The 16,243-nt window shown below is 29.2% G+C and overlaps 1 protein-coding gene across 1 annotated transcript in view; it reads right to left on the bottom strand.

Moving 5' to 3' along the window:
• Positions 1-3,479: 3,479 nt before the first annotated feature.
• The window catches only part of LOC129917020 (dorsal-ventral patterning protein tolloid), a 125,470-nt gene continuing 112,706 nt past the window's right edge, over positions 3,480-16,243 (bottom strand). Inside the window, exons 9-14 of the mRNA XM_055997323.1 lie at positions 9,878-10,142; positions 9,508-9,713; positions 8,206-8,849; positions 7,931-8,111; positions 4,597-4,850; positions 3,480-4,482 (exon numbers count right to left, since the gene is read on the bottom strand). Of these exons, the coding sequence (XP_055853298.1) occupies positions 4,189-4,482; positions 4,597-4,850; positions 7,931-8,111; positions 8,206-8,849; positions 9,508-9,713; positions 9,878-10,142 (1,844 nt within the window). The 3' untranslated portion in view covers positions 3,480-4,188. The remainder of the gene's footprint in view (positions 4,483-4,596; positions 4,851-7,930; positions 8,112-8,205; positions 8,850-9,507; positions 9,714-9,877; positions 10,143-16,243) is intronic.

The following is a 16,243-nucleotide window of genomic DNA, read 5'->3' on the forward strand; positions in this document are numbered from 1 at the left end:
ACGCGTATTTTTCACAAAATTTGATATATGATACTTTGATAATCGGTATTAAAATTAATTTTACTTGTTATAAGTGCTGTGTTTTGTTATTGTGTGTATATGTACTGTGGAGTATTAATTTTCGTCTTTTTATAATGTGGTATATTATTTGAATAATTAGCAAACTATCCTTTTAAATTACAAAATATTTCGGTATTATATAATTTGCAGAATGTCTTTCCAAATAAAAAAGAAGGAAATATTTGATGTTTGGGTCTCAAAAATAAAAATTAAGCGCTTTGAGGCAGTTGGCTTTTTATTTTACAAGAATAACACGATTGGTAAATACAAATTGTCTATTCCAGTTAAACTGATTTTTTTTTCGACAGGAAGTTTACGGTTCTTTTAATTTTTGGTATCCTTGATGATGTATGGCAGAAAAATTTCGTGACAGAACACTTACCAAGCTACATCCTTTGAAATAGTATCTTGTACGTTTTAGTAGCCTTTTAGAGAATAGTTTCTTTAGTTCATAAACAACGTCATTGACATATTGGTTTGCAAAAAACCTAGTCAATTCTGACAATAATTAACTTTTTTCTTTATTTTATTCATATTTGTCATAAAATTAAACAATAAATCATTCCTCAAAAGTTTTTTTTTGTAAATTATGATTTTCCAAAAAAAAAAGTACTTTTTGGTGAAAATAACCTGTCACTTCAAAGATCATTTTACAAAAACTTAAATAAAATATCACCAAAATGTGAATTACATTTGATTGTATACACATATTCAATGAACTAATCACAAAAAAAAACTACAACAAAATTTAAAATGCAAGCGTTATTAATTTTATTCCGCTAAATTCGCGAATTCCCACACTGTGCGACGGCATGACGAAACCCACTTTTTTATCTTTTCCATCATCGTAATGTTGGCTTTGATTAAAATCTCGTATTTTTTTTTCTACACCTAACCAATACTAAACTTGCCCTATAGAGCAAGTAAAAATTAATTTTATAAAATAATTTTTTATTTAATAGTACTTTTGTCACAACATTTAATTTAATAATTTTTTTTTATAAAAGCGACGCGTTTTGGAAACTTATTCCATCTTCGGGCTTATGACTTGTATAATTTTTAAAATTTTGTAGCCAATTTTTTTTCTACAATTTTCAATGAAAAGTGTCCTTGGAAAAAAAAAACGTTCCAATGCATTACAATAAGGTAAGTAAGCTATTCATTTGGATTGAGAAAGTAAACAAAAAATGTGGTTTGAGAAAAATTTTAAGTACACAGATCTGGCCATTAGTTAATTCATTGTTGTCGATATACCTAAATATTATTTTACATTGTGTTTTTTTGAAAAACGCATCTTTTTGTATAACTGAAATAATTGTTGCAAGTACGAGTAAATATAGCGTTGAGTACCTTTTTTTTTTAATCAATAAAATGTCAATTAAAAACAAATTTCGTTTTTTTTATATATATAAATTAGCACATTAGTCAAATAAAAGTGGTTAAACCTTTTTACAATCATTTTTTTAAACAATATTATTTCATGTTTTCATAGATAAGTTATAATAAAGAAATTGTTTAAAGTGTTTCGAATATTATTTCAATTATACAGGGTGTCCCAAAAGTAATAGATCAAACGAAATATGCTGATAGGCCAACTTAAGGGCTCTCAGAATTTGGTAACTTGTTCATCCCAAATCCTTACGGTTTTCGATTTAATGCAGTTTTTGTGAAATTTCGAAAAATGCCGACTTTGCATCAGTATTTTGGTACCTCCGCTCATAATTGATTTTTGTTTTTTACAATTCTTCCACTAAAACGTTGCCTAATAATAGGAAATAATTAATTAATCAAAATATTTTTTATTTCATACGCCATTTTGCTGCAAATTAATTAACAGTTTCATGTTTTATAAAAACTCAATTTCTTACTTTTATTTTAGAGCAGCATCCCGAAAAAAAATTGTATGGTGTGATACTGGTTTATTATTTTAAAAACTTGCCGTGTTATTGCAGTTTTCAAAAATGTATAAAGATTTCCAAAAGTGAAATTAGAACGAAAGATATTACAATCTAAATGTAACAAAACAGGGTTTTTCAGGGAAAAATAACAAACAAAAGTCAAGACTTTTATTCAAAAAGAAATAAACAAACAACAGTCGAGAAAATGTGTTTATTTTTCTTTGTTATTTTTCTCTGAAAAGCCCTGTTTTGTTGCTTTTAAATTGTAATATCTTAAGTTCTAACTTCAACTTTGGAAATTTGTATACATTTTTGAAAACTGTAATAACACGGCAAGTTTTTAAAATAATAAACCAGTATCACACCATACAATTTTTTTTCGGGATGCTGCTCTAAAATAAAAGTAAGAAATTGAGTTTTTATAAAATATGAAACTTTTAATTAATTTGCAGCAAAATGGCGTATGAAACGAAAAATATTTTGATTAATTAATTATTTCTTATTATTAGGCAACGTTTTAGTGGAAGAATTGTAAAAAACAAAAATCAATTATGAGTGGAGGAAAAAAAATACTGATGCAAAGTCGGCATTTTTCGAAATTTCACAAAAACTGCATTAAATCGAAAACTGTAAGGATTTGGGATGAACAAGTTACCAAATTCTGAATGCCCTTAAGTTGGCCTATCAGCATATTTCGTTTGATCCATTACTTTTGGACACCCTGTATGTATAACACAGTATAAATGTACCCTAAAATCAAAGGAATTAATCTAAAAGAACAAACTTGCCTTTTATATTTTAGAAAATAAAGGAGTCGATCTTGCCAATGTTATTTTTGCACCTTTATAATATAATTTTTTGGGTGACTGTCCTGAAATAATCATTTAGAAAATCAGAAAATTTTCCTGAAAAATAATAAATATTATTACCTAATTGATTAGATATAGAAAATTTATATTTACTATTTTTGCTTTTTTTTTCTTTAGATAAAGTATCACGCATACGCCACAGTGACCCAACATAAAAAATAATGTTGTAGCAATGTCGGCGAATATGGAATCATAACAAACCTTATTCAGGGCAAGTTCATGTTAAGAACTGCTTTATTAGATGTTTGGGGAGGCTATAATATCTTCAAATTAAAAAAAAAACATTACTGATTACGTAAAAAAAAAAATAAATAATTAAATAAAAATTATAGTTTACTATGAAGATTTAAAACTTTTTTTTTTTTGATTAATGTCTTATTTCTTTCCGATATTTTTTAACATTTTGGAATAAATTACTTGGTATGATGATAAGAAAACACTTTTAAAAACTTAACTCTGCTTACCAACCACCCGCCCTGTGACTCCGCCAGGATTTCTGAAAAAAAAACCCACTCATAAAAAACAACAAATTATATTCTTCTTACAGTAACATGTTTATGTTTTATTTATTTGTCGTTCCATAAATATATAGCCATATATACGTATATATAATAATAAAATTACACTTTCATTCTCTACTTAATCACTTAGGGGGGGTTACACGTTGTCTTAAACATTAAAATAACCAATTGCTGTTTTTTTTTTTATTTTTTTTTTCATTCTAATTTATTATTATTATCGATGAAAAGGATATGACGTAAGTTTATGATTTTTTATTATTATTTTTCAATTTGTATTTTTTGCCTTTTTTTTGCACACAAGTCTTAAAATTACAAATATTAATTATTAATATTTATTATTGTTTTTATTTTAAATTTAAGTTTATAATGATTTTGTTTTTTTTTTTTTATTAATTTTAAATGATTTTGTATAAAATTCATCATCGTTTTATTGCTTTCTAATTTTATTTTTTATTTTTACTTTAAGAAAAAAGTTTCTACGTATTTTTATTATTTTGTTTTTGTTTTTCATATATATTTGTCAATTTTAAATTCACCTATAAATAATTTTTTACCTAAATATTAGTTATTGTATTGAGAGTCCCATGTTTTTATGTTCAGATGTTAAAACATAATTTTTTGGATTTTTTTTATTAAGTTTTCCTTCGTTATAGTCAAAACTTTTATAAAAAAAAGTTAGTTTTTCGTCATGTTGAAGGATTAAGTATTGTTTGTTGTATTTTTTTTTTCTTTTCTAACACAAAATTGCATCGTATTTTCCATTTTGGCTGATATGATGAAGCTCCAGATATATCTTTCTACCTACCCCAGGGGTGATAGAAACAAATCAAGAAATTCCATTTAGAAATGATTCTTGTATCGATTCCTATTCCTCAGGCGACTGTTCAGCAATAGATGATTTTCACTGTAGTCGTTGTATTCGTTGTATTCTTCGGTATCCGGTTTGTAGATGCTCTTGAGGTATCCTTCGAATGGTGTCACCATCTCGGAACTATCTGAATTTGTATCTTCGTCACTGGTTTCAAATGGATCGACAGCAACATACGATGCTGAGAATCCTTTCATTGTAACACTTTCGTCTGTTTTAAGACGAACCAAAAGTGAATCCGTCAGCGAGATAATCTCCTGGGGTACCTGGATATTGAAAATGGGAAATATAGGATGTTTTGTATATTTTTTGTGTTAAACCAGGAACAAGCAAATTATTTTATAGAAAATAAATAATATTGTGTTAGAATATGTTCCTACCGTGTTTCCACAAAATCTACCATAAAGTGGGCCACTGGTATCCTCCATGCCAGAATACACTTCCACATAGTCGTATGTGCAGTTTTCATTATTTTCGATGTCGAATTCAAGGAAGAATAACTGAACATTGCTGCTTGGGGGTGCTTGGATGGTCCATTCGCAATCCATGTTTTCATCGTAATTGCGGTCGGCGAAGCGTGCATGGGAATAGAATTGTTGAATTTGATTTGTGGCAAGCAGATAACCACCACAAGCTGTCAATAAAATAAATATTATTTGAATAGAGGCAGGAAATTGCAGAAATGTTAGAAAAAAATAAATAGTGCATTTGATGGAAGTCATTACGTTTGAAAAAAAAGCAAAAATTGGTATTTGAACCATTCAAACGTTGCAATATGTTTTTGGATGAAAAAAAGATTAGAGTAAATTATTATCTATACCTAACATAACCAAAAAAACATTTAAAATAACCGTTAAAAATAAATCAAAAATGAAAATGTTATTGCAAATTGTGACATAAAACAATATTACGTTATAGTTATTAATTTTGCCCGAAAGCTATTTTCACAAGCCTAATTGAAAAATATATGATAGTTACAAATTAACATGTTTTTAGTTTTTATAGAAATATTTTAGAACTACAAAAGGCTACAAATAATACAAGCAAATTAGAAAAAAAAAATGGGGAACCATATTTAAATGATTGTTGTAATTGAATTAAATTTGTATGAAATATATGGATGTATGTGTTTTTAAAAAGAATTTTTTTTCAGTTATATCACTCAAATTATTCTGAGAAATTTGATAACCAATCTAAATTATGTTCTTTTTTTATTTTTTTTGGAAAATATACATATTTTCTATAGAAATTGATAATTAGAATTTCAAACATTTTTGACAAAGTGAAAATTTCTCTGTAACGGTTATATAAAAGAATAAAGTTTTCAGGTGTTTAATTAATGAATTATGATGAATCTCATGATATCTATTCAAATTCAATCATATGGGTGCTTCGAGCCTGAATTTTTGTATTAGAAGTAGAAGGTAATAAATTTTACATGTTTTAAACACGTTTCAAACTGTCAGACTTTTTAGAATTCCGATTTGTAAAAAAGAAGACAAAACGGCAGAAACAAATATTGAAATTAGTGCTAATTTTTTCAAGATTTAGGTGTGTTTGTTTAATGTAATCAGTGGAGAGCTAAATTAATCACAAATTTTCAAACAAGAAAATACAAAAAATTTTATTTTTTACAAAATTAACTTTCAATGAAAAGAAAACGAAAAACTGCTTTAGAAGAAAACAGCCATATTTTGAGGCAAAAAAACCAGGAGTTGGGAAAATAAATCTTTAAAAATAAACTCACAAATAAACAATTCGCAAGAAAATTAGGAGGAACAATTTTGGGAAGCTTACCGTGAGATAAAAGCAAATTAAGAAGATGGAAATTCTTTTTTTGAGAATTATTATTTAAACTCTAGACTATAAACTAGAATTCTAAAAGTTTCTATTCTGAAATTCTTAAAATGGGTAGCGGAAAAGTTTATCTAAAAGGTCTGAATAAATGACTCAACTAACTCTGGAAAAAACTATTTTAAGAGTGATTTTAATCAAAACCATTTGAACCAAACCATTACTTCAACCTTTTTGCTAAGATGTCTTTTTAAACTCATATGGAGCAGAAATTCAACCTTTTTTTCTGAAAGTTTTTAATTTAATAACGAAGACAAAATAATAAAATTATTTTAATTTTAAGTGGAGCGATTGAATATAATTCAATTTTAAAGTTCAAGTTACCTCAACTCCATAGTGTTTTGCCCAGGTACGACAGTAGTACCTGGGTGAAACGCTTTGGAGCTGAGGTCACTTGAACTTTAAAATTGAGTTTTTAATTTAAGATCCTGACAGGGATGAATCGAATACCAACCAAGGTATGATTCGCCCTTATATAAGTTTTGATTTTTTTTTTTACGTCGCTCGTTACATATTTGTATTATAGTTTTCTCGCGGATTTCTTTATTTCTTAAAAAATAATTGCTAGCTTTCTGTAATCTTTCTATCTTTTTCGATATTATAACTTCACACATTTTAATTCTGTTCGGCTTTCAACTTGAATTTTACATTTTCTTGGAATCTCAAATTTTCCCGTAAAGCATGTTTAAAAAAAAACCACTTAAAACTATCCACTTTTCATTTAACTTCGAAACCAAACTTACTTTAAAATGGGTGAACTTATTTTATTGACTCATTTTATATACCCCTTTTTTAGAAACAATGCAAAAAAGTATTTACATTTACATTTACCGTTACAATAGTTTTCCATTTACCGCTTTCTGATTTATAGTTAGTGAAAAAACTTCGTTCAATAAAATTTTTTGAAAAGACTTTTCAAGAGAAAGCTAGATTTATAACTTCTAATACGAGCAAAAGTATTTTTGTAAGAAAGAAAAATGCTAAAATTGGGGGTATGAGAACCTTCAAATTTGCTTGGCTTTTAACGCTATTGCTGTTTATTTATTGGCAATGTGCAAAATAAATAATTACATATGCTGTGGATTAAAATTATATTTCAAGTGGCTTCAATCAATTGACTTTTATTTATTTGTGTTGACCCTTTGTTCGCAATTCATGAACTGATATCGAGGAAATCTCCAGGAAATTTCTAAAAATTTCTTTGAATACGCTTTCAATTTCATAGATATATTTTTATTAAAAAAAAAAACAAAAAAAAAAAACAAAATTTAAAACGAATATAAATTCCAACAAAATGTTTCTTAGCATATTAGTGAAGTGAACTTTAAGAAGTGGCACACTTAGACCGTGAGCCCACACACGGAAATCAATACCACCTAATTAAGCTGATTTCTGCATGGTTTTTTTCCAAGATGACTTCCGTCTTAAATTAAGCGGAAATCCACTTAATTAAAGATGAAAATCTTCTTCTTATCATAAAAATAAGAAGTGGATTTTCGCTTAATTTAAGGCGGAAGCTATCTTGACAAAAAACATGCAAAAATCCGATTAATTTTAGGTGGTCTTTGTCTTTGTGTAAAAAATTTTGGTAGTGGAAGTATAACCAAAACGCATTTTTACAGCCTTATGCATTCTTATTTCGTATAGGTAATACCCAAAATTTTCAGTGGGCTCTTAAACTTACTGAAAAGAATTTAATAATGACTCTCTTTCAATCAACTCTTCTAAAAAAAGCAGGAGATCATTTAAAAGTGTTTAATGTTGATGATTAAATACACAACACCCGATCACCATGCATCTATTACGTAAAAGCTTCCTTCAATTTGTTCATATTTGATTCCATTTTACAAACAAACTTACCAGTCGAATGCGTTGCCGTAAATCCTTTGTACTGTTTATTATTGTCCACCTTCATTACCATATACATTTGATTGGACGAAGCCGATATTGGATATGGAATCTTATTGCCACAGAATTTACCCAAATGTCCGCTATTCTCAGATCCACCATCATACAATGTCACATTATCATAACCACATTCCTGAAATCACACAAAAGGCAAAAATATTTTCCCATAATTAAAACTTCATCTCTCATCTCATTTATAATCATCTCTCATCAACAACAACACTTACCTGATGAGGTTCAAATTCAAATTCATTGAATATCAACTTAATACGATGTCCTGGTGTTGTCGTAAAATGCCAAACACATATGACACTCGCCGGATAAGTATCTGGATAATTCGGACTGTAAATATTGCCAATTGGCGCTGAAATTTCATATTTGCATTCGCCCTCCTTGCAATCATGTCCATTCTCATGCAACGTATAACCATTGCGACAAAAACAAACATACGAACCAATCGTATTCTGACACTCATGATGACATCCACCATTGTTAACCGAACACTCATCGATATCGGTAAAGAATACGGCTGCAAATCCAGTCTTTTGTATCGATTTATCCGAATGGAATTCAATTCGCAGCGAATTGCCTTCAGAAGTGGCCACCGGCGGGATCATATTGCCACAATAGGTGCCGATGCGTTTCAATCGATTCTCACCCAATTTCGAGTAAATTGTCACCGAATCGTATCCGCAATCGGATTGTTGATGTGCCGTACCCTCTAAATCGAAATGGGTGAAATTCAATGAGATTTTGTGACGTGGCGGTGCAACAATTTCCCATATGCACTCCTTAAGGATGGGATAGATTTCGGGAAATGATGGCGATGTAATGGTGCCATTCATTGCTTCGATTTCACCACCGCAGGCATCTGTATAGGAATATGTGGAGATTAGGTAAACATGTAGGAGAATGAGATTTTAATATTGGAACAAGCTACATTGTGTAGAGTTTACATCAGCTTGAGTACATCACGTAGAGAGGTAAGTGGAAATAGTAAAAGGATGCAATTTTGTCGCAGAATGTTGGAAGAGAAGGTATATAGCTTTTATGTGCTTGACGAAATTACTCGACTGTACGAACCCTTGCGGCTATGTTTCATGGCTGGAAACATTTTGAAAATATCTTTCAAAGCAAATATTTAATAGCAATTTTCTGAGGGTAGATTACATTACACAAAGAAATGGATAAAGTTGCAAAAACTTTCATAAAAGCTTGAAAAAAATGCAGAAAAATATAGAGTTCCCTTGTTTTTGAAACATAAAATCTTCATAAACAAACTATGTCTCTTCTGTCGAACTTGTTGGTAAAAACTAAAAACCATTCAAGTGCTCTTGAAAATTCCAACAAACCTCATAAATCACTTTCAGATACATATTTCCAAAAACCCAAAACCAACAAAATTCGCCTAAAATCTACACAAAAATAGTTCCCTTTTTAAAACAATCAAGCATTCTAACCATACAACTTGAAAGGTATTACTGACTACTGACAATATCGGGCCCCAGCAAGCATATACCTACACTTACCTTCACAATGCTTCTTGTCACTATGCAATTCATAGCCAATATGACAACTGCACTCGTATCCACCCAACGTATTGATGCAGTCATGTTCACATCCATGATTTTGTGTCTCGCACTCGTCCACTTCCTTCATGAAAATAGCCGAGAATCCAGCCTTCTGTACCGAACTGTCGGAAACGAACTTCACAAACATTGTATTGGAACTTGACCTAAATCGAATAGAAGAGAAAACGAAAACGAAAAAAAAAAAAAAGAATGAACTCAAATCCAATCATTCTGTCATTTTGTTATGCGAGAGTAAGTTAAGCCTGTCCTGTGTGCCACCTCCCCATCATCATCCCCCCTTCCCATTCTTATATACATATATACTCACTTCATATTCGGTGGTGGTTTATATCCACAAAATACCCCAATCAAGTCAGATTCAGCACTGTCGCCGTCATGGACCTCAACATAATCGTACACACAGTTATCGTGGTTCTCCACTTCGAACGATTGGAATTTGAGTGCCACTTGATATCCTTTTGGCACAGTTATTCTCCAAATGCATTCCTTGTTTGGTAAATATTCTAGAGGATAGTTGGGCGACTCCAATCGTCCGTCTGATTCATCCACGGAAAGTTCGCCACCACAAATTGCTGGAAATACAAAAATGAAAAAAAGGATACAGAAAAAAAATTTAGTGAGATATGTGAAAGGAATTCACAAAAGCAAACCAGGACTTTTTGCCCAGTGTCTACTGATACGCTTTTTCGTGTATATGTGCTGTGCACTCTGTGTGTTGCTTCTACTGATACTAGAGTGGGAGTAACAAAAGGGCCTGAATTGAATATGATATGCAGGCACGTAACTTGAGGGGTCAAAGTTCATCATGAAATTAATTCTTCATATAAAATTGCGAAAAAGAGTTTTGACAATGTTGCTAATTACATATAAGAAAATACTTCAGAAATAAAAGTACAAGTATTAACATATTTGGTTTTAAAAATCAAAACAAAAATGTTTTTGGAATTCTTCGGGTCCGGAAATTAAAATTTCGAGAAACTATTCTGGCACACACTCATTCTGTTTTACATGTGCTGAAATAAGATGTTGTTTAAGATTATACTCAATTTCAACAGCTTTAAAGGGTGTTTTTTTTTTTTTTTTAGAAGAGACAGTAAAAACTGTAATTGTTCCCAAAAAAGCCAAGGATTGATTTATTTTTTGTTTCGATGACAAATTGAACTTTTATAGGTACTTAAGTTATGTTCTTAGACGTTATACAAGAATCATTGGCCTTTTGGGACCAATTACAGATTTAACTGTCTCTTCGAAAAAACACCCTTTCACCTTAATATCTTTTATTTGATTTCTATCCTAAATGCAACGTTATATCCAAATTTGATTAACCATTATATTCTTATAGAAACTATAGATTCTTTTTTATTAATCTCAAAAGTAAGACAATTCCTGAATTTCAATAGAATACCACTATTATTACTTAGATTTTAAAAGTACCCAAATTTTCTCTACAACTAAAAATAAAACCCTCTCAAATTAACAAAATTTATAGACTTAATTTATTCGTAATTTCAATGGGAAAGACAACATGTTTAATAAATTTCATAAGATTACCTCTTACCATTGATTTTATCGGACTTATAGCGGATTTTCCTTATTTCCCTAAAAAACACCCTTTCACCTTAAATATCTTTATAGACATTTGTACTAATTTTTATTGAGGTAACATTTTTGTCTCAATTTTTGTAATACTAATTCAGAATTTCATCATTTCTTAAAAAATAAACTACCCTTTGACTCTTTATAATTTTGTAGACTCTTTAGATTCTTAGTTTTAATAACAAACAAAACTTTTTCACCAATTTTATAAAATTTACAAAATGTATGTCAGCTGTTATGAAAAATTTCTTATACATAACTCAAAATCTCGAAAAAACACCCTTTCAGCAAAAATATTTTTAAGAACTTTATGGATCCTTTGTAACTGCTTCATCTTAAACTTTCATCCCGAATTTCATAATTGTAGCATGGGTTTCGTTTATATTTTACCTGTTGAAGTCAAAAAACAAGCACCCTTGTTATTAATCGGCAATAACTTTTCTTAGAGCAATCGTATTTACTTTATTTTTAAATCATTAGATTCAGCATCTAAAAATACCTTAAAAACATGTGTAATATCATTATAATCATAAAAAATTTTTTTCACTATATTTTTGGCCTTCACCCAGTCCCTCTTTTCCGCGAAAAAACTTTAATTTACTTTTTTAATAGACTTTTTTGATCCTTGGTTCTTATCCCAAAATCAAACTCTTTGCCAAGTTTCATGAGGGTAAATTTTTTTTTTATTTACTGATTTTTTGTACTATTTTACCTGTACTACACCACAATGATTTGAATTGGCCAAGATTTTGTTTAGTTAATTAAAATATTTTTTTACTCAATGCAAAAGGAATTTGCTGCTGCTCCAAAAGGGATTTTTTAGGAGAATTTACTTAAACAAAAAAACACCATTTTATTTAATTTTAAAAGTTGTTATTTTATTTAACTATTCTTCCAAAAATCAAATATTTTTTTGGCATATTTCGAATGCACATACATAACATATGTATTGTATATTATTATATTATATATTATACTAGCTGACCCGGCGGACTTCGTTCCGCAATTTTTGGTATTTATTTTTAATTTTCGACTCTACAATTAGTTAACATTTTAAATGAATAAGGGAATCAAAACTTGAAAAGTTCGTAAAATGAGTTTAAAAAAAACTTTTAGCAAAAGTGGCCTATGTAAAATATGGCCCATGTTAAAAACGGCCAAAAAACTTGGGACAAAAAAACTTGTTTTTCCCGTTATTCGGTCAAAAATCATTTTAAAATTTAAAAATTTGTAAATGCTTGCGCATGACTAAAGCTTATATTTCCTATAAGCTAGAGATTTTTTGGAGGCTTATAAAAATTACAAAAAAATTAAAAACTACTCAAAAATGTCCCTAAAATTTAGTTGTTTTTCAAAAATTCAAATTTCAAAATCCAGGGCCTAAGAAAAAAATCCGTATAAGACGCCTAAATTTTTTTCTTAGTATCTTTCCAATCGTGTAACTCAAGTTTCCGTAAAAAAATGTCCCTACCTTTAATAAGCTTTTTGTCGAAGTTCTACCACATGTTTTCACTGCACAAAAACCTTCACAACTTAGTTTTGAAATTTTTTAGAATTTTTGCAACACCTTTTTCAACCTTACAATAAATTTATCTATCATTTAAAAAAAAATTTAACTCTCTACAACTTAACGTTTAGAAAATAGCCTCTATTTTCAATGTCGTGTTATCCCTATTTATCCTATAAAATCATTAATTTTTTAGCCTAAAACTTTCTACTCTTATTCCCCTTTGATTTAAAAAAAATAAGCAAAATAAGTTAGCCGGTGTGGCCGAATAGCGAACGTACAAAAAACCAATCTTTAATATATATAAAAAGCAAAAAAAAACATGTAATTTTATTTTCTCACGCTTAAAATGTGTTATCAAATGAAAGGTAATATTATCAGGATGCTCAATAAAGATAAATCAAATTTTTATAAGCTCCAGATCAAAAGATGTAATATGTTGAAAAATAGAGTTTTATTTTACCGTTATTTCAAATTTGTCATTACAAAATTAATTTAAACGAAAACGAAAAAAAAAAGAATGAACTCAAATCCAATCATTCTGTCTTTGTACAAATATAGTGTTGCCCATTATCTATCTACACTGTAAATTTTATTCATTTATCTATTGAAGAAAAAAAGATAAAAATAAAAAACTGTTAAAAACGGACAAAAAACTTGGGACAAAAAAAATTGTTTTTCCCGTTATTCGGTCAAAAATCATTTTAAAAATTCAAAATTTTGTACATGCATGCTCATGATTGAAAACTATATTTCCTATAAGTTTTTGCAGACTTTGAAAAATTCCAAAAAAATAAAAGACTACTAAAAAATGTCCCTACAAATTAGGTTGTTTTTCAAAAATTTTTATTTCAAAATACAGGGCCTATGAAAAAAATCCGTTTTACCCATAATTTTTTTTTAATATCTTTCTCATGGTGTAACTCAAATGTCTGTGCAAAATTTTGCGTACCTCTAATTAGTCTTTTGTCGAAGGTCTATGACTGCAAAAAAACCTTCACAACTTGGTTTTGAAATTTTTTTGAATTTTTTCAATACCTCTTTTAACTATTAAATAAATTTGTCTATCATTTAAAAAAAAAGTCAACTCTTTACGACTTACCGTTTAGAAAATAGCCTCTTTTTTCAATGTCGTGTTACCCCTATTTACCCTATAAAATCTTAAATTTTTTTGCCTTAAACCTTCTCCTCTTATGCCTCTTTGATTAAAAAAAAAAATTAAGAAAATAAGTCAGCCGGTGTGGCCGGTTAGCGAACGTACACAAAACCAAACTTTAATATATAATATAATATATTAAGAATATTGTCCGAAAATTTCAAATTGATACAGCAATTACTTTCGGAAGAAATAACGTATTTGTGAAGACTTATTAACTTCGTTTACATGGTTCCCAAAATTTTTAAACTCGTTTTTCTCAAAACGATGTTTTCAAAGTCGGTCATCAAGATTTCTCCCAAACGGGTGGACTGAACGGGTGGAAATTTACACATGATCTTCTAAGATAATTTTGCCAAGTAATGAACGAAGGAATAATTTGTCTGACAGTAATTCGATTTTTTAAGCCATTTTAAAGTGTAAATTTTCTTGATAAAAAACGATTTTTTTATTTGGGATGCCGCCATTTTGTCAAAAATCACAATTTAGACTATTCCTTCGTTCATTTACCTGTATTCATCTATATTTTAAAAACCAATCTTTTGGATTTTCTTATTTTAAGCAATTCGGATTAGAGATATCTTCATCACCGCGAGACAGCTTTTTGTGGAAATCATCTAGGAGATCCTCAACAAAAATAAAGGAACTCAATATTTTTGTTAATACATCGCGAATTCTTAAAATGTCTACATTGAATTCGCTATATGTACATTTATTGTATTTATTTATTAAATAGAAAGCCTCTTCACTATATAAATTCACGAAAAAGCACGATTTTTCGCTTTTACAACTAGATAGAACCCCTTGTAAAAAAATTCAATTTCATTAAAATAATGAAATTAAAAGACTACAAGACAAGCTGATTCACAAGTTTTAACTTAATAAAACGTTACAAGGGGGTCAAAACCCCAGGACGAATTTGATCGTAAAGAATCTTTGTATTTAATGGTCGATTGATCGTCTTGAAGAAAATTACACACGTTATTTAAATATTACTCAAAAGATGGACAAAATACATTTTTTTAAAAAAAGCAAACAATAAGTTTATTTTGTATTCCAAAAATGTACTCATTTTATCCTCCAAGAAAAATTTCAGATAACTACGTCCCTGATAAAATGAAGTTATGTACAACAATGGGACAATGGCAGTGCAGGAATGCCCTAATTCTATTTTCTTTTACTCTCACTATATGTGGTTATGGGTTTGAATTAGAATGTTCGTTGACTTGGTCGTTTTGGTTTACTTTAGGAATGGGAAATGTTCACAGCCAGCCAGCAGTTGGAAAATGGAGTTTTTTTTTCTGTTTTCTTCTTTTTTTGGCGAATGCATTTTCTCTAAAGCTAAACTCAACAATGTGTTTAAAGGAAATAAGAAAATAAACATTAGTTACAGTGAATTAGAGAATCCAACCAAGCATGTGAAGTTATGTTGCAAAAGTAGTATAGAACTCGATAAGCCGATCTGGGGGTATTGGTTTCCGTTTTATATGGTGTTATCGTTTTAAACTCAAACAAGTAGGTGTGGTAAAGTTGGTTAGATATATATTACTTTTTTACGATATCGAAACGGATGTAATAACAATCTATTTTATCCAAAATAAAATGGGCAACATGAATTTAAAATAAAAAAACAAAATATGTGTAGTAAAAGTAATTAAAATACATACTAAAGTGCTTGGTTTTTGTATCCGAAATATAAATATCTATAGCCTAAACTTAAACTATAGATATGCATTAGAGTGACCGCAAGAAATCGATTTGCGAAATTTGGTCGGGGGAACCACATAAAATGTTCCGCCTTTGCAGATTTTTAGATAGCCAAAATTTCAGCTCGATTGGATAACTCTAAATGGTGCCGACACTCGCTCAAAGTATCAAAAATCTCTGTTTTTTCACTGTTTTTCGAAGAAAATTAGCTCTAGCTCCCAAACAGATCGGGTTATTTTCACTTTTTATATATTTAATTAAAGGTAGTGTTGCTACACATAATTCAGATGCTGAATTTGTTTAGTTTTACTAAAAAAGAAAAATTTTGTCATCAATTTAAATTTTCAGTACTTACCTCAAAAAGAGCTGAAGTGCAAACTCGATTTAAAATGAAACTTTTTTTTTAAACTGTTTTATTTAAAAAAACGAAACATTTAACAGAATTCTAATGCTGTGTGTGAATTGCGTTAAATAGTTAACACCGTGTAAAATTATTGACACTATTGAGGTGAAGAAAAAAATTTCAGCTGTATGGCTTATTGTTTAATATATTTCTCTGCCTCTTTTCTGCTATGAAACTCCTTTTTAATAAAAAAAAAAAAAAAAACAAAACCATCTGCAAAAAAAGTTTAACTCAAATTTAACCAGGTCCCAGAGCCCAATAAATTTTTAACAGCTGAAAATTTTTTATTCACCTCAATAGTGTC

The sequence above is a fragment of the Episyrphus balteatus genome, chromosome 3 (assembly GCF_945859705.1).
Source record: "Episyrphus balteatus chromosome 3, idEpiBalt1.1, whole genome shotgun sequence".
Lineage (NCBI taxonomy): Eukaryota > Metazoa > Arthropoda > Insecta > Diptera > Syrphidae > Episyrphus > Episyrphus balteatus.